Genomic DNA, 22237 nt, shown 5'->3' with positions numbered 1-22237 from the left:
GATTTAAGCGTTATGGGCGTTAGAGTGGGCGTGGCAAACTTTTTTTTAAGTCAATCGATGGTATTGGAAAGTCTAATACATTTCAGATAAACATTTTTTTCTTGAATGAAAATTGTGGGCGCACAGTCTAAGTTTTTAATTCACCTAGAAAATCGTTTAGAGGACAGGAAATGTTTATCATTCTTAACAGAAGACTACTTTCGGTTAAAGAGCTAATGTGCTGGCTCGGAGGGCACCGAGCTGAAGGCTACCGAACGAATCGCAGGTTGCAGATAGCGACCGCCCTGGTTCTCCAGGGTAGCTACTAATAAGCGTGGAAGTTGGACACGGCCCGGCTACCGCAAAGCCCCCAACACGAAGCGTAAATAAGTAGCCCCGGACAGTCAGTGGGTATCTGCGCCTGAGCAGTACCGACGTCGCGCTTGTGCTCACACATACCCCCTTCCCACACTCTTAGACCTACCTCTTCCCTACCCCACACAACTCATCTCACCCCGGGCTGGACTAAGGTGTCACTCGTAACGTGCCGAGAGTCAATCTGGGTGGGAGCCCGAGTTATCAAAAAACCCAGTCTCAAACGGTGAGCTCAGGCAAGTGGCGACCGCCTTCTAAGTCAGCCTTACCCGGGTTCAGCGGATCTCTGCCCGGTGGACCTGTCCCTTCTCCGCAGCTCGTGGGAATAAATATGGAGAAATTAATAAGAAACAGCAACAAAAAAGATATTGACAACAAAAAAGAGCCTGACACTCTTAAAAGTCGGAAGTCGTAACCAACGACGATAAGAAGAGCAAGATCATGGCTCCGACTACCCCAGTCCATGTGACGTCTACCCCTGCTAAGGCCAGCGAACAACGCAGCCGGCTAGGCCTAACTCGCCACAGCGACAAGCCCAAGCCTCCCACCAGCGTAGGTGTGGCTAACCAGCCACTCCAACCTGAGGGGAGCGCAAAAGCCGGTCTCGTGGTGAGTACCAGGGCAAAGGAGTTCAAGAGGATACCACCTAACCAGGCAGGACCTCTTGAACGAAAGAAAGCTTTTCGGATCCTCAAACGGCTGGCCACCAATCCGATACGTGAGGGTCAGACGTCAAAATTGGATTACCTAAAAATCCAAGAGAACATAGCCTGGGCAAAGGCGGTAATCCCAGACTTCGACATCGCAATGACTACCAGCAACAACAACAAGCGAGAGAGGTCGATGGAGACAGCTCAACCAGCGAGCAAGAAGGCCAAAGTTACCAACCGCGGCACATGGTCGAGATCCTTTGCGGAAGTGGTACAGGATCGGAAGATCATTGGTGTCATCGACCAGAGCGATGAAGGCGGTAGGATCCCAAGAAACCAATGGGGTCTGGTTAGACGGGCCCTTGCGTCAGGCCCGCCACCCGATTGCACAGATGCAGGGTGGTACCAGGGCAATGTTAAGTTGATCGCCTGCGAAGACGAGAGATCGGCAGCAGAGTGTGTGGCTGCCGTCGGAACCATCGGAACCAGAGGCTATACTCAGCCTGCTGACCAGGTTCAACCCGATGCTTCCAACAGACGGTTGGAAGGTGGTCAATGTGGAGAAAACCGAGCGCGTCACCATGAACGTGGTTATCCTCCTGAACCAGGCCTGCTTGGGACCCCTCGCAGCCCAACAATACCGGGTGAACTACGGGTTCGATAAGGTGCAGCTACGCATCTTTGCTGCCTGTGCGTCGTACGAACCCCCGAGCGACGACGAATTAGAACATGAGGAGACCACCCTCACCGGCTACGTGTCAACCGACTCGGAGCTGACAGAGAGCCTGAAGCAGCTGTGCACTCAGGACATAACCCGACCAGGGCGCACTGTTCTCCAGGACATAGCGGAGGAAGCGGAGGGTACCCAGCCCGACCTCGGTCCCAAAGATGGTGCAGTTTCTGCAGATTAATCCTCATTCAAGAGCCATGGATTGTTGGTAACAACATCTGTGGCTTATCAACCCCCCTATACAAGCTATTTTACACCAAGGATAAGGGTAAAACCAGAACCTGCATTCTTACAAAGACACACTTTAACACATTTCTTATTCCACAGTTTAGCGAAGGCGACCTCACCACGGTCAGACTGGAGCTAAACGAACACACTCATCACACCATAGCATTATTCTATCTGGCTCACGACTACGAAGGGCCACTACCAAGCACCACTACACAACAACTCATACATACTCACTCATCTAAGGAACTCATCCTGGGTGGGGCGCTAACTCACACCACACACAATGGGGAAGTACAAACACTAACGAAAGGGGTGAGTTACTCTATGACTATCTCCTTCAATCAAATCCATTCATCTGCAACAAAGGTAATGACCCAACTTTCATCACTAGAAATAGGGGGGAAGAACTAGACATTAAACAAATATCTGATCCCCTACTTAACCAGCTAGAAGCGTGGAAGGTGGGGATCGAACACTCATTCTCACACCACCGATACATAGAATTTACAATAACTCTAGACTGTCCTCCCACCGGGAACATCACTAATCTAAGATTAACCAACTGGGGATATTACAGAAATCTACTCAACAGGAACCTACACGCTCCACCGACACACATACGCAACCGTCAAGAATTAGATAACCTAGTTAACACTTTTACTGATATCTGCGGTGAGGCCTCAAAAAGGGCTTGCCCTTGCAGAACAGTCAAAGCAAAACACAAACCTCCTTGGTGGAACGCAACCCTTAAAAGAGAGTGCTGAACTTACTTTAATAAAGCTAAATAAAACAATAGCGAATCTTCCTGGAATTTATACCATACAAAACTAAGCCTATATAAAAAGGAAATTAGATTATCAAAACGAAGAGCTTGGGCTAACTTCTGCAGTAGCATAGAATCTACTGCGGAGGCATCCAGACTCAGAAGAATTCTAGCAAAAGCTTCAGCAACCATTGGCTATCTAAAAACCAATGCTGACAGCTGGACGGAAAACAGTCAGGAAACCCTTGAACTACTGTTAGACACCCACTTCCCTAAGAACACCCATGTAGTGGAGGACCTCTACATAGAGGAGAACTTAGACGACCAGAGTATTGGCAATATTTCGAACCCTGGCCGCATTCAGTGGGCTGTCAACTCTTTTAAGCCCCTCAAATCACCCGGCCCAGATGGGTTCTTCCCGGCCCAGCTACAACGGACACTAGATATGTCCCTGACTGACAGCCATCTTCCACGGCTGCCTTGCTCTAAACCATATTCCAGCAAGGTGGCTGGACGTTAAGGTAATTTTTATACCGAAAGCCGGCAAACCCTCCCACACCAACCCAAAGGACTTCCGCCCGATTAGTCTCTCTTCCTTCTTGTTGAAGACCCTGGAAAGGCTAATTGACACCCATATCAGACTAACCATCGACCATAGCCTACTCTCTGACGCACAGCATGCGTACCGTAAGGGTAGATCAACAGATACTGCCCTCCACTCTCTAGTGTACAGTATAGAGAGAGGCTTCCGCAATAAGGAATACTCTCTTGCAGCGTTTCTAGACATAGAAGGGGCCTTTAACAACGTCACCCCAACGGCAATTACTGGTGCTGGTAGTGTACTCCACTATGGGATCGGCCCACTCGACCAGGAATGTCAGTAGAGGAACCCCACAGGGGGGCGTACTCTCACCTCTTCTATTGGTTTTAGTGGTCAACAAACTGCTATCACTTCTAGAAGGGGCAGGCACTAAAGTGGTAGCCTACGCGGACGACGTGGTTATCCTACTGCAGGGCAAATTCCCGCAAACCCTTTGCTGGCTGTGGACTGGGAGTTAACCCAGAAAAGACCGAACTAGTTATCTTTACAAGGAAGTATAAGGTACCAATTCTAATTCCCCCAAACCTACACCAAACGCGCCTAACCTTTAGCAACCAAGCAAAGTACCTAGGTGTCATCCTTGACAAAAAGCTCCTCTGGACAGATAACATCCTAGATCGCACACGCAAAGCGGCCATAGCCCTATTCGCTTGTAAAAAAGCCATAGGGAGGAAGTGGGGCTTCTCCCCCTTGATAGTTCACTGGCTATACACTGCAATAGTCAGGCCCATCCTCCTCTACGGAAACATCGTTTGGTGGCCTTCTCTAGATAAGAATTGCAACCTCCGGATCCTTCACAAGATCCAAGGAACCGCAGAGCTCTGTATTAGTGGGGCGCTTCGCACTACCGCCACCGAAGCACTAAACACAATTCTCGATCTCCAACCCCTGGACCTACTTGCCAAAAGCTGGGCATCTGCAACAGCGCTGAGGCTCCGCGAAGCAGCGGCATGGACAACAGGCTCTACGGGTCACTCCAATATCCTATTAAAACATACACCCTTACCACGTAGTACAGACTGCGTCCCACCCATAGTCAACTTCGAAAGAAGATACAAGATTTTTATACCCACCCGTACAGACTGGGACAACCTCCCACACCAATTCGAAAACGCCGTCAACATATACACAGACGGCTCCAAGCTTTACACCCAAACAGGTGGGGGAGTCTTTTCCCCCGAACTAGACATAAAAGTCTCATTCCGCCTACCAGACCACTGTAGTGTTTTCCAAGCGGAAGTCATGGCAATTCAGGAAGCCATTACCCACCTGGACACGTCAGTACATCAAGACATAGATATCTTCATCTTCTCGGATAGTCAAGCAGCCCTCAGAGCCCTCGACTCCTACACAACGAACTCAAAAACTATCTCTGAATGCCGCAAATCTCTTAACGAGATGGCCACTCATCTGAGAATCAACCTCATCTGGGTGCTGGACACCGCAACATTGAGGGCAACTGCATAGCAGACGAGCTAGCAAGACAGGGGACAACCGCCGACATCCTTCGTGATAAGGACACGGTGGGTATGCCCATGGCTACCTGCAAGCTCCATCTCAGGCAAAGATTGTATACTTCGCGAAAGCAGATAACCCATGAGCTAGGGAAACGAATCTGTTCAGAGATCATGTGGTATCACAAGGGGCCCAATGTGGCCTAAGTGAGGGGATTATTATCTAATCTCCAACCACTCCTACCTAACCTAACAGAAGACTATACAGCTCATAACCGTTAATAACAGCTAGTAACCAGCTAATAACAACTAGTAACCGTCTAATAACACAAATAAGCAACTACTTTTCAAGTACTAAACAAACCTTTCGACTGTTATAAAAGTTGCTACTAAGACATTAAAAAACAAGAACCATTAGACATTATGAGTGCAATTAAGGTTGCACGTAAATTAATTCAACAATCAAGGGATTCTAATATAAATTTTTAAATCTCTCGTGTAATTAATGGTCCTAATATTGGAGCCTTTCTACAAATCGTACCGATCTTGACAGCCCTCAGCACTCTTGGTAGTTCAGCAAGTGGTAGTACAGCACTTGCAAAAACAATTAACAATGCGAGAATGGCTAAAGAAGATATGGAAGAGAAGATACGTCACAACAGGAAATCTGAAAGTGTTGCTGTAGGAGAAGGATTATACCTCCAGCTTTACAGATAGTTGTATGGTTTCTATCGTAAGCCCTATAATAAGAGGAATGGAATAAGGAAGCGAAAAAACTAATTTTGACAATATACATTTTGCTAAATAACATATCCCACATTTTCGAGGGGTATTTATGGGAGATATACTCAATATGAATATTCAACTTGATCTATTCTGTAGAAATAAACTTTTAGAAGAGAAATTTATATTGCATGTACAATATATCACCGCCGGAGAATTAGCGAGATCCAAAAATTAAATTTTAACTAATTTGCTTCATGAGAGAAAAGCGGAACTGTTGGGGGATAATGTTCGTATGATTGTAAAACTAATTTAGAAATAAAAAAACCCCAATAACATAAATCTCACAAGTTAATGATTCTCAGATGTGGAATATTTTCAAACACACATTTTTGTTTCCGCCCAGGACGTTTACCTGGTAAATTGTCTTAAATAATCATAAAAGGGATTCAAGCAAGACCTACCCGAACATGTGCACCTGTCCATTACCTGACCGCAATAAAAGGGACACATGCACAAGCCTGAAGGCGCAAGCTCATTGACAAGATCATGGGCCTCACGCCAACGACCTCTGGCCGACTGCTAGCTCTAACACGTCCCATAATGAACGTTGAAATCACGACCGCGAAAGAACTCGCAAGTAGCCGGCATATCTGTCAAGAAAATATTTTCCATTATCCGTACCTGTAATTTTATCTTGAAATAAAAAGTCAGAAGTTTATTTTGTAGCATAATAATACATTTATTTATTATTATTATTATTATTTAATCTTTTTCATTCTTTTTCTAATTCTGTTCTATATTCATAATATTGAGTGCTACCTTTTTGAAATCCGAAATTCGATGGCATACACAAGTATCAACTGCCTCGGTAGCACGCAGCACACGCAGGTGTCTATATGATTTCCATGAATAGATGTTTTCATATTATCTTCATTACATTTAAAGAGTTTTGATTGTAAGAACTGGAGACGCACATAGTGTGCTTTGAACAACTTTCCGTCAGATTCGTTCAGAAAATTATTTATTTTAGGTGAATGCATGTTGTCTATCTAAGTGAATTGAGAATTTATTGTACTGCAAGAAAGGTAAGCTTTGAATTGTTTACAGAGTATATACTTATTAAAGATGAATCTGAAGAAATTGAAAATAAAAGTTTTCAAAGCAAAATGACGGTTATGAATAAAAGTCAACGTATGTAACGAAAATGATCAATATTGTTTTAAATGGGCGTCATCCATAACACCTCACCTTTGTTAACTCGCTCCCACAAATTGTTGACAAAGGCGCCAACCACAACCCAGCACGCTCGGCCACGCATAACCAACGGGTACAGGTGCCGCGTTTGCCGAGGGGTGCACGTGCTAACGAAATGCCAACGGTTCCTCCGTCACCCTGCTCTGAAGCGGCTCCGCACGGTCCTTATAAATCAATACTGTACGAACTGCTTTGCTCACGAGCATTCGGGCCAATCCTGCCGCAGTAATGCCAATTGCCATGTCTGCAGTGGAAATCACCACACCCTCTTGCTCATCCAAGAGCCCACATCTCCACGCTCATCGCGACCCCAAGACCGACAGCAGTAGCAGAAAGCGTCGCTACGACGTCGCGCTTGGCTCTAGCCAGGCTGGATGTTCAGAAGGAAGGGATGGGCAACGCGTGGAATCGGAACGCTGTTTGAGGTTTAAATCATTTTTGGCTGACAGACTTCGAAATAATCATATTTATTTTTATTTCTAAGCTTAGAAAGTTAATCGAGTTTCTTGTTACCCACGTCACAGACGCAGTGCAGTGTGAACGGCCTGTCTTAGCCTGTATAAGACGCTCTGTAGTACGGAATGCACCCAACACCTTGTGTGACGGCACACATACCAATGTGCACCCAATAATTAAAACCTGCTCAGGGACATGGCGACCCCCTGTTCTAACTATCGCCTTACCCGGGCATCGCGGATCTCTGCCCGGGCGGACCTTTCCTAAAGAAGGTGGAATGGGCAAGGAAGGTGCTTCCTAATTACGGGCAGGATAAGCCCACTCAAGATGGGGCTCAGGCGAAAAGGCAGCGATCCCTCGAGCTACCAGGACCATCGGCGAAGAGATCAAAAATTCAGCCTTCGGTCTCTTTCACCGAAATTACCAAGAACTGAGTCTTACTCGGTCTCATAGACAAGGGCAATCCGAAGGGCAGGATTCCCAGGAACAAGTGGAAGGCAGTGGAGTCCCACCTTTCCCTCATTTGCCTGCGCATGGTGCGGGAGAAGCCAGGCACATCGCCCTGCTACATGGAAGTTATATGACACATTATTTAGGGGCTTTTACGCAATTTATAAACAACTTTGAGCCGAGAGCCAATTTCCAAATAACTCTGACAGACCCGAGATAAGTCCGTGGTCAGCTATTTCTGTCAACCAGGCCTCCAAATCATTCCCATCCAGATCAATTTCACGCAGTCCGCATCAAACGGATTCTGTAAACATCCAAACCGATATTGTAAACATCGGAGTCCCATGCGAGCCCCGAGTCCGCTAGCGTAAGCAAAAAGATCCCCAAAGGGCTCCCTAAACTCCGCTAATGTAAACACCAATTTCCGGCCAAGATTGGACTTCAAATTTAATTGGCAAATTGCATTATCCTATTTTCCGACTCTCTTGAGTCATTCTCTTTATCAATTTTTGGGGATAAAATCTCTTAAGCCGAGGTTTGATTATTGATCATTGAACTAGAGAGCAGGCAGTCCGTTTTTGAGATCGAACAGTAGAACAAATCGAAAATAAAGTAACGAGCAGTTAATGAAATAAGTTCGACTTATTAATAAATTTTAATAGTGAATAAGTGAAAAAAAATAAAAATATATTTTTTTAGTTAATTTACAAGTGAGAAACTTAATTGGCGCCCAACGTGGGGCCGTGTGATTAAAAAATTCTAAAAACAAAGCTTTAAAATAAACGCAAAAAAAGTTTTAAAGTGAAAAAAGAATCTAGCGCGGCCAAGAACCCGATACAACCGACGAATATATAAAGCCTGTGTTGATAAAAATGAGGTGGAAATTAATAAATGCAATAATCCCCTTAAACTCTATACAACCGGCAAAAAAAATAAAAAGTTTGCGTTGATAAAAAAAACTAAAGGTGGAAAATAATTAATGAAATAATCCCCTTAAATCTCAAATTACAAAATAGTGATCGTAACATAAATTCACTTCTCGGACAATATAAAAATTAAAAAAGTGACAAACAAATTCAACCGACTCGGAGCTGACAGAGAGCCTGAAGCAGCTGTGCACTCAGGACATAACCCGACCAGGGCGCACTGTTCTGCAGGACATAGCGGAGGAAGCGGAGGGTACCCAGCCCGACCTCGGTCCCAAAGATGGTGCAGTTTCTGCAGATTAACCTGCACCACAGCAAGGCAGCATCCGCTGCCCTCCTCACCCGCCTGGCAACAGGCAACATAGACGTAGTCCTCATTCAAGAGCCATGGATTGTTGGTAACAACATCTTTGGCTTATCAACCCCCCTATACAAGCTATTTTACACCAAGGATAAGGGTAAAACCAGAACCTGCATTCTTACAAAGACACACTTTAACACATTTCTTATTCCACAGTTTAGCGAAGGCGACCTCACCACGGTCAGACTGGAGCTAAACGAACACACTCATCACACCATAGCATTATTCTATCTGGCTCACGACTACGAAGGGCCACTACCAAACACCACTACACAACAACTCATACATACTCACTCATCTAAGGAACTCATCCTGGGTGGGGACGCTAACTCACACCACACACAATGGGGAAGTACAAACACTAACGAAAGGGGTGAGTTACTCTATGACTATCTCCTTCAATCAAATCTATTCATCTGCAACAAAGGTAATGACCCAACTTTCATCACTAGAAATAGGGGGAAGAACTAGACATTACACTAATATCTGATCTCCTACTTAACCAGCTAGAAGCGTGGAAGGTGGGGATCGAACACTCATTCTCACACCACCGATACATAGAATTTACAATAACTCTAGACTGTCCTCCCACCGGGACATCACTAATCTAAGATTAACCAACTGGGGATATTACAAAAATCTACTCAACAGGAACCTACACGCTCCACCGACACACATACGCAACCGTCAAGAATTAGATAACCTAGTTAACACTTTTACTGATATCTGCGGTGAGGCCTTAAAAAGGGCTTGCCCTTGCTGAACAGTCAAAGCAAAACACAAACCTCCTTGGTGGAACGCAACCCTTAAAAGAGAGTGCAGAACTTACTTTAATAAAGCTAAATAAAACAATAGCGAATCTTCCTGGAATTTATACCATACAAGACTAAGCCTATATAAAAAGGAAATTAGATTATCAAAACGAAGAGCTTGGGCTAACTTCTGCAGTAGCATAGAATCTACTGCGGAGGCATCCAGACTCAGAAGAATTCTAGCAAACGCTTCAGCAACCATTGGCTATCTAAAAACCAATGCTGACAGCTGGACGGAAAACAGTCAGGAAACCCTTGAACTACTGTTAGACACCCACTTCCCAAAGAACACCCATGTAGTGGAGGACCTCTACATAGAGGAGAACTTAGACGACCTGAGTATTGACAATATTTCGAACCCTGGCCGCATTCAGTGGGCTGTCAACTCTTTTAAGCCCTTCAAAGCACCCGGCCCAGATGGGTTCTTCCCAGCCCAGCTACAACGGATACTACATATGTCCCTGACTGACAGCCATCTTCCACGGCTGCCTTGCTCTAAACCATATTCCAGGTAATTTTTATACCGAAAGCCGGCAAAACCCTCCCACACCAACCCAAAGGACTTCCGCCCGATTAGTCTCTCTTCCTTCTTGTTGAAGACCCTGGAAAGGCTAATTGACACCCATATCAGACTAACCATCGACCATAGCCTACTCTCTGACGCACAGCATGCGTACCGTAAGGGTAGATCAACAGATACTGCCCTCCACTCTCTAGTGTACAGTATAGAGAGAGGCTTCCGCAATAAGGAATACTCTCTTGCAGCGTTTCTAGACATAGAAGGCGCCTTTAACAACGTCACACCAACGGCGAGTACTGGTGCTGGTAGTGTACTCCACTATGGGATCGGCCCACTCGACCAGGAATGTCAGCAGAGGAAACCCACAGGGGGGCGTACTCTCACCTCTTCTATGGGTTTTAGTGGTCAACAAACTGCTATCACTTCTAGAAGGGGCAGGCACTAAAGTGGTAGCCTACGCGGACGATGTGGTTATCCTACTGCAGGGCAAATTCCCGCGAACCCTTTCCTGGCTGTGGACTGGGAGTTAGCCAAGAAAAGACCGAACTAGTTATCTTTACAAGGAAGTATAAGGTACCAATTCTAATTCCCCCAAACCTACACCAAACGCGCCTAACCTTTAGCAACCAAGCAAAGTACCTAGGTCTCATCCTTGACAAAAAGCTCCTCTGGACAGATAACATTCTAGATCGCACACGCAAAGCGGCCATAGCCCTATTCGCTTGTAAAAAAGCCATAGGGAGGAAGTGGGTCTTCTCCCCCTTGATAGTTCACTGGCTATACACTGCAATAGTCAGGCCCATCCTCCTCTACGGAAACATCGTTTGGTGGCCTTCTCTAGATAATAATTGCAACCTCCGGATCCTTCACAAGATCCAAGGAACCGCAGAGCTCTGTATTAGTGGGGCGCTTCGCACTACCGCCACCGAAGCACTAAACACAATTCTCGATCTCCAACCCCTGGACCTACTTGCCAAAAGCTGGGCATCTGCAACAGCGCTGAGGCTCCGCGGCATGGACAAAAGGCTCTACGGGTCACTCCAATATCCTATCAAAACATACACCCTTACCACGTAGTACAGACAACGTCCCACCCATAGTCAACTTCGAAAGAAGATACAAGATTTTTATACCCACCCGTACAGACTGGGACAACCTCCCACACCAATTCGAAAACGCCGTCAACATATACACAGACGGCTCCAAGCTTTACTCCCAAACAGGAGGGGGAGTCTTTTCCCCCGAACTAGACATAAAAGTCTCATTCCCCCTACCAGATCACTGTAGTGTTTTCCAAGCGGAAGTCATGGCAATTCAGGAAGCCATTACCCACCTGGACACGTCAGTACATCAAGACATAGATATCTTCATCTTCTCGGATAGTCAAGCAGCCCTCAGAGCCCTCGACTCCTACACAACGAACTCAAAAACTATCTCTGAATGCCGCAAATTTCTTAACGAGATGGCCACTCATCTGAGAATCAACCTCATCTGGGTGCCTGGACACCGCAACATTGAGGGCAACTGCATAGCAGACGAGCTAGCAAGACAGGGGACAACCGCCGACATCCTTCGTGATAAGGACACGGTGGGTATGCCCATGGCTACCTGCAAGCTCCATCTCAGGCAAAGATTGTATACTTCGCGAAAGCAGATAACCCATGAGCTAGGGAAAAGAATCTGTTCAGAGATCATGTGATTATGAGTGCAATTAAGGTTGCACGTAAATTAATTCAACAATCAAGGGATTCTAATATAAATTTTTAAATCTCTCGTGTAATTAATGGTCCTAATATTGGAGCCTTTCTACAAATCGTACCGATCTTGACAGCCCTCAGCACTCTTGGTAGTTCAGCAAGTGGTAGTACAGCACTTGCAAAAACAATTAACAATGCGAGAATGGCTAAAGAAGATATGGAAGAGAAGATACGTCACAACAGGAAATCTGAAAGTGTTGCTGTAGGAGAAGGATTATACCTCCAGCTTTACAGATAGTTGTATGGTTTCTATCGTAAGCCCTATAATAAGAGGAATGGAATAAGGAAGCGAAAAAACTATATTTTCTGTTACCCAGTAAACGACTTGTTGTTGTTGTTGTTTGCTAAATAACATATCCCACATTTTCGAGGGGTATTTATGGGAGATATACTCAATATGAATATTCAACTTGATCTATTCTGTAGAAGTAAACTTTTAGAAGAGAAATTTATATTGCATGTACAATATATCACCGCCGGAGAATTAGCGAGATCCAAAAATTAAATTTAAACTAATTTACTTCATGAGAGAAAAGCGGAACTGTTGGGGGATAATGTTCGTATGATTGTAAAACTAATTTAGAAATAAAAAAAAACCCAATAACATAAATCTCACAAGTTAATGATTCTCAGATGTGGAATATTTTCAAACACACATTTTTGTTTCCGCCCAGGACGTTTACCTGGTAAATTGTCTTAAATAATCATAAAAGGGATTCAAGCAAGACCTACCCGAACATGTGCACCTGTCCATTACCTGACCGCAATAAAAGGGACACATGCACAAGCCTGAAGGCGCAAGCTCATTGACAAGATCATGGGCCTCACGCCAACGACCTCTGGCCGACTGCTAGCTCTAACACGTCCCATAATGAACGTTGAAATCACGACCGCGAAAGAACTCGCAAGTAGCCGGCATATCTGTCAAGAAAATATTTTCCATTATCCGTACCTGTAATTTTATCTTGAAATAAAAAGTCAGAAGTTTATTTTGTAGCATAATAATACATTTATTTATTATTATTATTATTATTTAATCTTTTTCATTCTTTTTCTAATTCTATTCTATATTCATAATATTGAGCATACACAAGTATCAACTGCCTCGGAAGCACGCAGCACACGCAGGTGTCTATATGATTTCCATGAATAGATGTTTTCATATTATCTTCATTACACTTAAAAAGTTTTGATTGTATGAACTGGAGACGCACACAGTGTGCATTGAACATATTTCCGTCAAATTCGTTCAGAAAATTATTTATTTTAGGTGAATGCATGTTGTTTATCTAAGTGAATTGAAAGTTTATTAAGCGAAGCTGGGTTGTCGTTACCCCCCTATCTCAGCATTTTATTAGAAAGTTATACTGCAAGAAAGGTAAGCTTTCAATTGTTTACAGAGTATATACTTATTAAAGATGAATCTGAAGAAATTGAAAAGAAAAGTTTTCAAAGCAAAATGACGGTTATGAATAAAAGTCAACGTATGTAACGAAAATGATCAATATCGTTTTAAATGGGCGTCATTCATAACACCTCACCTTTGTTAACTCGCTCCCACAAATTGTTGACAAAGGCGCCAACCACAACCCAGCACGCTCGGCCACGCATAACCAACGGGTACAGGTGCCGCGTTTGCCGAGGGGTGCACGTGCTAACGAAATGCCAACGGTTTCTCCGTCACCCTGCTCTGAAGCGGCTCCGCACGGTCCTTATAAATCAATACTGTACGAACTGCTTTGCTCACAAGCATTCGGGCCAATCCTGCCGCAGTAATGCCAATTGCCATGTCTGCAGTGGAAATCACCACACCCTCTTGCTCTTCCAAGAGCCGACATCTCCACGCTCATCGCGACCCCAAGACCGACAGCAGTAGCAGAAAGCGTCGCGACGACGTCGCGTTTGGCTCTAGCCAGGCTGGATGTTCAGAAGGAAGGGATGGGCAACGCGTGGAATCGGAACGCTGTTTGAGGTTTAAATCATTTTTGGCTGACAGACTTCGAAATAATCATATTTATTTTTATTTCTAAGCTTAGAAAGTTAATCGAGTTTCTTGTTACCCACGTCACAGACGCAGTGCAGTGTGAACGGCCTGTCTTAGCCTGTATAAGACGCTCTGTAGTACGGAATGCACCCAACACCTTGTGTGACGGCACACATACCAATGTGCACCCAATAATTAAAACCTGCTCAGGGACATGGCGACCCCCTGTTCTAACTATCGCCTTACCCGGGCATCGCGGATCTCTGCCCGGGCGGACCTTTCCTAAAGAAGGTGGAATGGGCAAGGAAGGTGCTTCCTAATTACGGGCAGGATAAGCCCACTCAAGATGGGGCTCAGGCGAAAAGGCAGCGATCCCTCGAGCTACCAGGACCATCGGCGAAGAGATCAAAAATTCAGCCTTCGGTCTCTTTCACCGAAATTACCAAGAACTGAGTCTTACTCGGTCTCATAGACAAGGGCAATCCGAAGGGCAGGATTCCCAGGAACAAGTGGAAGGCAGTGGAGTCCCACCTTTCCCTCATTTGCCTGCGCATGGTGCGGGAGAAGCCAGGCACATCGCCCTGCTACATGGAAGTTATATGACACATTATTTAGGGGCTTTTACGCAATTTATAAACAACTTTGATCCGAGAGCCAATTTCCAAATAACTCTGACAGACCCGAGATAAGTCCGTGGTCAGCTATTTCTGTCAACCAGGCCTCCAAATCATTCCCATCCAGATCAATTTCACGCAGTCCGCATCAAACGGATTCTGTAAACATCCAAACCGATATTGTAAACATCGGAGTCCCATGCGAGCCCCGAGTCCGCTAGCGTAAACAAAAAGATCCCCAAAGGGCTCCCTAAACTTCGCTAATGTAAACACCAATTTCCGGCCAAGATTGGACTTCAAATTTAATTGGCAAATTGCATTATCCTATTTTCCGACTCTCTTGAGTCATTCTCTTTATCAATTTTTGGGGATAAAATCTCTTAAGCCGAGGTTTGATTATTGATCATTGAACTAGAGAGCAGGCAGTCCGTTTTTGAGATCGAACAGTAGAACAAATCGAAAATAAAGTAACGAGCAGTTAATAAAATAAGTTCGACCTATTAATAAATTTTAATAGTGAATAAGTGAAAAAAAATAAAAATATATTTTTTTAGTTAATTTACAAGTGAGAAACTTAATTGGCGCCCAACGTGGGGCCGTGTGATTAAAAAATTCTAAAAACAAAGCTTTAAAATAAACGCAAAAAAAGTTTTAAAGTGAAAAAAGAATCTAGCGCGGCCAAGAACCCGATACAACCGACGAATATATAAAGCCTGTGTTGATAAAAATGAGGTGGAAATTAATAAATGCAATAATCCCCTTAAACTCTATACAACCGGCAAAAAAATAAAAAGTTTGCGTTGATAAAAAAAACTAAAGGTGGAAAATAATTTGTGAGGATGCGTGAAACACACCCTCCACATTTCGCCACTTTTATTCTTTCCGCCACGAAGGCATACAATTGGATGTTACGGCACGACGGCCATTTATTTATAAGTTATAAGCATAAGTTAGCCATAAGTCGTTACGCCATGAAGGCAATTTATTAAAGTTCAAACTAGAGGCTAAGCTTATCAGATTTAAATATCGCGCGCACCAGGGCTGGAAAACCCCCCAGTGTTGGTCAACCGAGGGCCAACAGCTGATAGTGCCGATAGCGATAGGCGGAGGATCGATAAGAAACTGTGTTGGGAAACGAAAAAACCCGGCAAGCCGGGCATACATGCGGCCGCAAGGGCGGAAGCTCGGTCTCATTTCCCGAATGGCAGTAAAGGCGACCAGACCTAGGAGCGGACTTCAACCCGGAGTGGTACAGCGGCACGAGCGTCGGCACGCCGGATCCAAGAAGTAAATGGGACAGAGAATAGAGATCAGACTGAGTGCGAGTAGGGGACTAGGAAAATAACTTGTGAAACTAGCGAATAATAAAGACAAGAGAGAATGAAGAAGTATGTGTCCGTGTGAATTTGTGCATTTTTCGGGAACCCACGTGCAGTGATTTGTGCCGGTCGGGAATCGTGTTGCGCCAGAGAAGCTTACTCAGTGCTGTAGAGTAATGTCATCTTTTATTTTCTATTATTGTAATTCTTTATTTAAAATCCTGTCGCCATAAAAAGTAGACATCTTTTATTGGTTATTGTAATTCTTTATTTAAAATCTTTATTCAAAATCTGGAGCAGCATTAGTGCCGCTTCCAACGTCAAGTTGTTTCTCATTTTTACAATTTGCCTTAGGATCTAAGTAAGCCTAATTCTCGTTGCTGCGCTGCTTACAGTTGGGCGGCAGAGAGATGGCTATGTATATCTTATGTATATAAAGTGTATTTAATTATGCTCTCTTTGGCTGGAGCGCGAGGGCATGTGTATGTACTTGAGTTTGGCTGAGCGGCCGGCGTGTGCAACAGAATGCTGACACTTGTTTCGGCCACTTAGGGTTTTTGACCGAGCCTTTTGTTACAGTGTGTTTGTTTCAAGTACTCTTGGTACAGTAGATATTCGATGTAAGTGCATACTACAGTGCAAACGACCACCCGATCACCCACAAGGAGCATAGGAAAGGATCGCCTCTGGCCACCCTCTCCGGGGAACCCCGCCCCAAATACGGTTTAGGTAGTCGCGAGCCACGTGCAGTGATCTGTGCCGGTCGGGAATCGTGTTGCGCCAGAGAAGCTTACTCAGTGCAAACGACCACTCGATCGACCACAGGGAGCACAGGGAAGGGTCGCCTCCGGCCATCCTCCCCTCGGATCTCTACCCCCTATCCAGTAGCTTGTGAGTCGCACATCCAGGGGGAACGGCCACGCCGTCCAGTTTTGTTGGTATTTTCTCCGGGATCGGCTACGCCGCTCGTTTCGTTAGTATTTTCGCCGGGAGCAGCCCCGCCCTCCACTATACCTTTCGGGTGCCGTGTTGCGCTAGAGCTGCTTACTCGGTGCAACGCGGATACTCTGGCCTCTTTTCCCCACAAATCCCCGCGGCAACTCCCCGTCCAGTTTCGTCCCAATACTTTTCTACAAATTTAACTGTAAAGGAGCCTGGCCGGACTGAGTTTTATCCCAGCCTATGAAAAAGGTCCTTACAGTTTGGCGCCCGAACAGGGACGAATAAGGACGACTAGATATCCTTCAGGAGAGTTGGGTTTTTACCAACAACCGCATGGCCTAAAGACCCATGTCCAGTAGATGAGATTTTGGGAAAGATAGGAGACCGCAGGAATAGTTAGAGTAGGGGATCCCGTAACGCTGCGCCCGCCAACGCTAACCCACTCCCGGAGCGCCACATAGCCACGTGGCCTCCCACGAAGCCGTCAAGCGCATATCACGCCCCGAGCAGCGCCCTCAGCGACAGCAGCGCCCAGTCGCGCCCACAGCAGCGCCAACCGCGCCGGACACGTGGTCACCAACCACACAACGAGCGTCACCAGGAGCGCGCAACGAGCGGCCCGCGCCGTGCAGTGCCACCCACGTGATCCACAGGAGCGTCCACTGCGTCTTCACTAGCGCCTGCCGACAGCACCCACCGCGCCACCAGCAGCGCCCACTCACGTGCTCACCAGCGGCGCCAATCAAGCACTCACCGAGCGCCACCAGCAGCGCCAATCGAGCGTCATCAGTGCCCACCGCGGCCAACAGCAGTGCCCTCAGCGGCATACGCGCCCAACGCACAGCCCCACGAGCGGCTACCACCGAGCGCCATCAAGCAGGGCAACAGCCGTGCCCACCGAGCGCTCACCACACCGATCAGCGCTGCCGCGCATCAGGCGCGCCACGGGATGCGCCCACCACGTGCTCACCAGGAGCGCCCAACGATCAGCGCCGCCGCAACCACATCGGTCAGCCACTGCCGCACGTCAACAGCACCTGCCGTGCGCCCGCCGCATCACGCCCCTGGTAGCGCCCAGCGCCCAGTCACGCCACTAGGAGCGCTCACCGAGTGATCCTCAGCAGGGCCATCGGCAGCGCCACCGCGCGTATGCCCAGTGTCTCGGGAAAGAAAACGTCAGAGGCCAGGGTCACCGCCCACGTCGGGAGCCCGCTGTGACCCACTCGGTGCTCGCCCAGGACTATATTCCCCACTCCGCCTGGCGGGGGGGCGGATTGTTGCCAATGTTACCATCGAGGGACAACTTTTCTCGGCAACAATTGCACAGGAGCCTCGCGAAGCTTTGTCAGCGAAGCGATCGCCAAGCGCCTAGACTCAGGAAGAAACAGCAGAGAAGTCCGCTCCCGCATCTCTCTGGCGGATGGATCCCAGAAAGAGGTGACCAAGGCCCTCCAGGCGCAAGTCGGCTTAAACGACCGACCGATCGGGCTGACGCTACTAGTCCTGCCAACGATCCTGGATGAAGTGATTTTGGGCATCGACTTTCTCTGCGCCATCAGCGCAACTCTAATCTGCGGGCAAGTCTGCTTGCAACTAGCCCCACCTGCCACCCGGAAGGTAGAACCAACCCCAGATACGCGGGCGATTCCTACGGCCGCAACCGCGCAATCCCCAAGCACACCCGGTACGCCGCAATCATCGCAAGGCACCAGGGGGGGGTTGGCAAAACAGTTCCAAGTCCTGACCCCTCGGGACCCCCGTTGTCAAGGAACCCGTCAGGCGACACCGCGGGAACCTGCATCACCACGGAGAACAGGTACGGCCTACAGCCGCAGGCGGACGCCGCCACGGCAAAGGAGAAGAACCCGTTTCGACGCCCCTCCACGAGCGCCATGTTGGCCACCACAACGGTGTATATCAGCTGCCAGCCCAGTTGGACGCAGCCAGCGCACGGAAGCACAACCCGTTCCGGAGCCACTGTCCCCACGGACACCTGGCCACTGTAGCGGAGAACCCAATTAGGCTACAGGTGACCGAAGAACCTCACGCCGAGGAGACCGCCCACTTTCTGCAGGGGGAGCTACAGCTTTTCGACGAGCTAAGCGGGCCAACGGAGATCGCCGAGCATACCATCACTCTCCGGGATAATAAGCCACTAAAGCAGCGGTATTATCCAAAGAATCCCGCCATGCAGAGCATAATCAATCAGCAGTTGGACGAGCTACTACGAGACGACCGAATCGAGCCCTCCCGTAGCCCGCACAGTGCCCCGCTGGTGCTCGTGCGGAAGAAGACAGGGGATATGCGGATGTGCGTCGACTATCGACAACTCAACGCACATTCCATACCCGATGCGTACCCACTCCCACGAATCAACCACATATTGGAGCGGCTACGGAACGCCCGGTTCATCTCAACGCTGGATCTTAAGAATGGATACTGGCAGATCCCTATGGCGGAAGGAAGCCGCGAATGCACGGCTTTCACCGTCCCTGGGCGTGGACTCTTCCACTGGAAAGTCATGCCCTTTGGACTGCATTCTGCCCCAGCAACGTTCCAGCGAGCCCTTGACAGCGTCATCGGGCCGGATATGGAACCCCACGCCTTCGCCTACTTGGATGACATCATCGTCATCGGGGCGACGTGGGAGGAACATGCCAGGAATCTCAGGGAAGTCTTCCGACGACTGCGGGAAGCAAAGTTTCGGCTGAATCAAGGCAAGTGCAAGTTTTTCCAGAAAAAGCTGGTATACCTAGGCCACTTGATCAGCGAAGAAGGCATCAGGACGGACCCAGATAAGATAGCTGCTATCCAGGGACTACGCCCGCCAACCATCGTCAAGGAACTCCGTCGCCATTTGGGCATCGCATCTTGGTATCGACGCTTCGTCCAGGATTTCCCCTCCATCGTTCAGCCCATGTCCCGACTCCTCAGGAAGGGGGTCAAGTGGAGCTGGGAGGAGCCCCAACAGCAGGCATTTGAGACACTCAAAGCCAGACTAACGGCCGCACCGGTACTGGCCTGCCCAAATTTTGAATACAAGTTCCAGCTTCAGACGGATGCAAGTGATGCAGGACTTGGAGCAGTCCTCACTCAAAGCATCGATGGAGAGGAAAAGGTCATCGCCTACGTAAGTCGACGCCTCGAGCGAGCCGAGGAAAACTGATTACGGATCACCTCGCTCTCAGGTGGTTGAACTCGATTGACAAACCCACGGGCCGCATAGCCCGGTGGGCTCTGGAGCTGCAGCAATACCAGTTTACAGTCCTCTATCGGAAGGGCAAATACAACGTTGTCGCCGACGCCCTCTTCCGACAACCCCTAGGGATGCTTCAGCTGCTCACGGAACACGGAACTCAGTGCAAATGGATCCGGAGGATGCAAGAAGAAGTCCAGAGGCGCCCCGAAAAGTTTCCGAATTACACTCTGGATCACGGACAGCTGTATCGACACATCGGACACACCTCAGACGTGGGAAACAGCAACCCATGGAAGCTTTGCGTGCCTCGGGAGCAGAGACAACGAGTGCTGGAGGAATGCCACGACCACCCTTCTGCTGGTCACCTGGGCATCCGGAAGACTCGCAGACGGATTGCCCAACGATATTTCTGGCCGGGATTACATCGAGACGTTGTGCGGTACGTCACCAGCTGCTTGGTTTGCCAACAATACAAGGTGAGTCAACGCAAACCGGCGGGCAAAATGCTCACCCGCCATCCCACGGAGCCATTCGCGCTCGTCGGAGCCGACTTCGTTGGACTTTTCCCTCGGACCCGACGAGGGAATACCATGCTGCTCGTATTTATAGATGTCTTTTCCAAATGGGTCGAGATCATCCCCCTTAAGAAGGCCACAGCCGCCCAACTGGAGTTTGGATTTCGGGAAAGGATAATATCCCGCTTTGGAGCACCCAGGACTTTGATCTGCGACAACGGCACGCAGTTCACCAGCCGCGGTTTCAAGACATTCTGTCTCACTAACGGCATCAAACTGGAATACACAGCTCCCTATTCCCCGCAGCAGAACCCCACCGAACGGGCAAACCGGACCATCAAGACAATGATAGCCCAGTACGTGGACCAGGATCACAGGACATGGGATCAGCTACTGCCAGAGATCTCGCTGGCCATAAACACGAGCATCTCAGATAGCACCGGTTTCAGCCCCGCCTATCTGGTGCAGGGTAGGGAACCCAGATTGCCAGGAGCCCTCTTTGATGTGGTCACGCCTGGGCTACACTCGTCGCCGTTGGACCCCACTGAGCGAGCTAAACGACTTCAGGAAGCTTTCCGCACTGCGCTGGAAACGAACCAGATGGCTTCTCAGGAACAAGGCCGCCACTACAATTTGCGACGTCGCGAGTGGAGACCCCAGCTCGGATCACAGGTTATGGTCCGCCTCCACCACCTGTCAAAGGCCAGCGAAGGCCTTAACGCGAAGCTTGCTCCTAAGTACTCGGGGCCATTTAAGGTACTGAAGTTCCTCTCCCCGAATATCGTCAGGATACAACATATGGAAAACAGGAAGAGGCGAACAGCAGGAGTAGGCGACCTGAAGGAGTACCACCAACGCAGCGCCAACGAGGAGGACGCAGGACCCGCTGCTGGCCAGGACCCAGGAGTCGGAGGAAACGCTCCCCAGGGTTTCGTAGACCCGCCACCGCCGGCCATACCAGAGGCATCGCCCGGATCACCACCGGAGCGGCCACCGAGAGCATCTCCCAGAACGCCGCGACGGACGTCACCCCCAGGAGGTGGAAGCCACAATACCAGTCCGCTACCACGAACGCCCGGACGTTTGCAAAGCTCCCCACGAACCCCGGAAGGGATGTTGCGACCGCACCTCTGCGCGCGCCGTCCCGCAAACTCCCGGCCGCACGATCGCACCAAGCGAGATGGGCTGGGAACCGGACCTGCAATTATTCCTCAGCGGGGAAGAGGAGGATGAGGTCCTGCAAGCCCTCCGGGAGTGTCCGGACGCTGGACAAGTCATGGAGGAGGCCCAATGGATCGTCGCCCCAGTCGGCTGGAGGGTAGATACCCACCGGCGACGACTGCCTACAGCCCTAGTCGCATCCATCCAGGAGCAGGATCGACGGAGGGTGCGCTACCTGCGCCAGATCGAGGGTCATCGGTTCCGAGTCACTATCACCGCCGGGCGGGAGGTGATCGTTTCCCTCCGCCATAATCACGCCGAAGAAAGGGGGGGTGTGAGGATGCGTGAAACACACCCTCCACATTTCGCCACTTTTATTCTTTCCGTCACGAAGGCATACAATTGGATGTTACGGCACGACGGCCATTTATTTATAAGTTATAAGCATAAGTTAGCCA

The 22237-nt window shown here is 48.3% G+C and overlaps 1 protein-coding gene across 1 annotated transcript; it reads left to right on the top strand.

Annotated features, from left to right (window-relative positions):
• Nucleotides 1–15844: 15844 nt before the first annotated feature.
• Nucleotides 15845–21936, top strand: LOC119558842 (proteoglycan 4-like; the record flags this gene model as incomplete). Its single annotated transcript, XM_037872096.1, has 5 exons — nt 15845–15930; nt 17366–17971; nt 18673–18816; nt 21479–21657; nt 21710–21936. Coding segments are annotated over exons 1-5 (1242 nt in total), but the record flags the coding sequence as incomplete, so codon positions are not given.
• Between the last annotated feature and the right edge of the window lie 301 nt (nt 21937–22237).

This window comes from Drosophila subpulchrella, unplaced genomic scaffold, assembly GCF_014743375.2.
Source record: "Drosophila subpulchrella strain 33 F10 #4 breed RU33 unplaced genomic scaffold, RU_Dsub_v1.1 Primary Assembly Seq143, whole genome shotgun sequence".
Taxonomy (NCBI): domain Eukaryota; kingdom Metazoa; phylum Arthropoda; class Insecta; order Diptera; family Drosophilidae; genus Drosophila; species Drosophila subpulchrella.
This window is presented reverse-complemented; position numbering and strand designations above follow the sequence as displayed.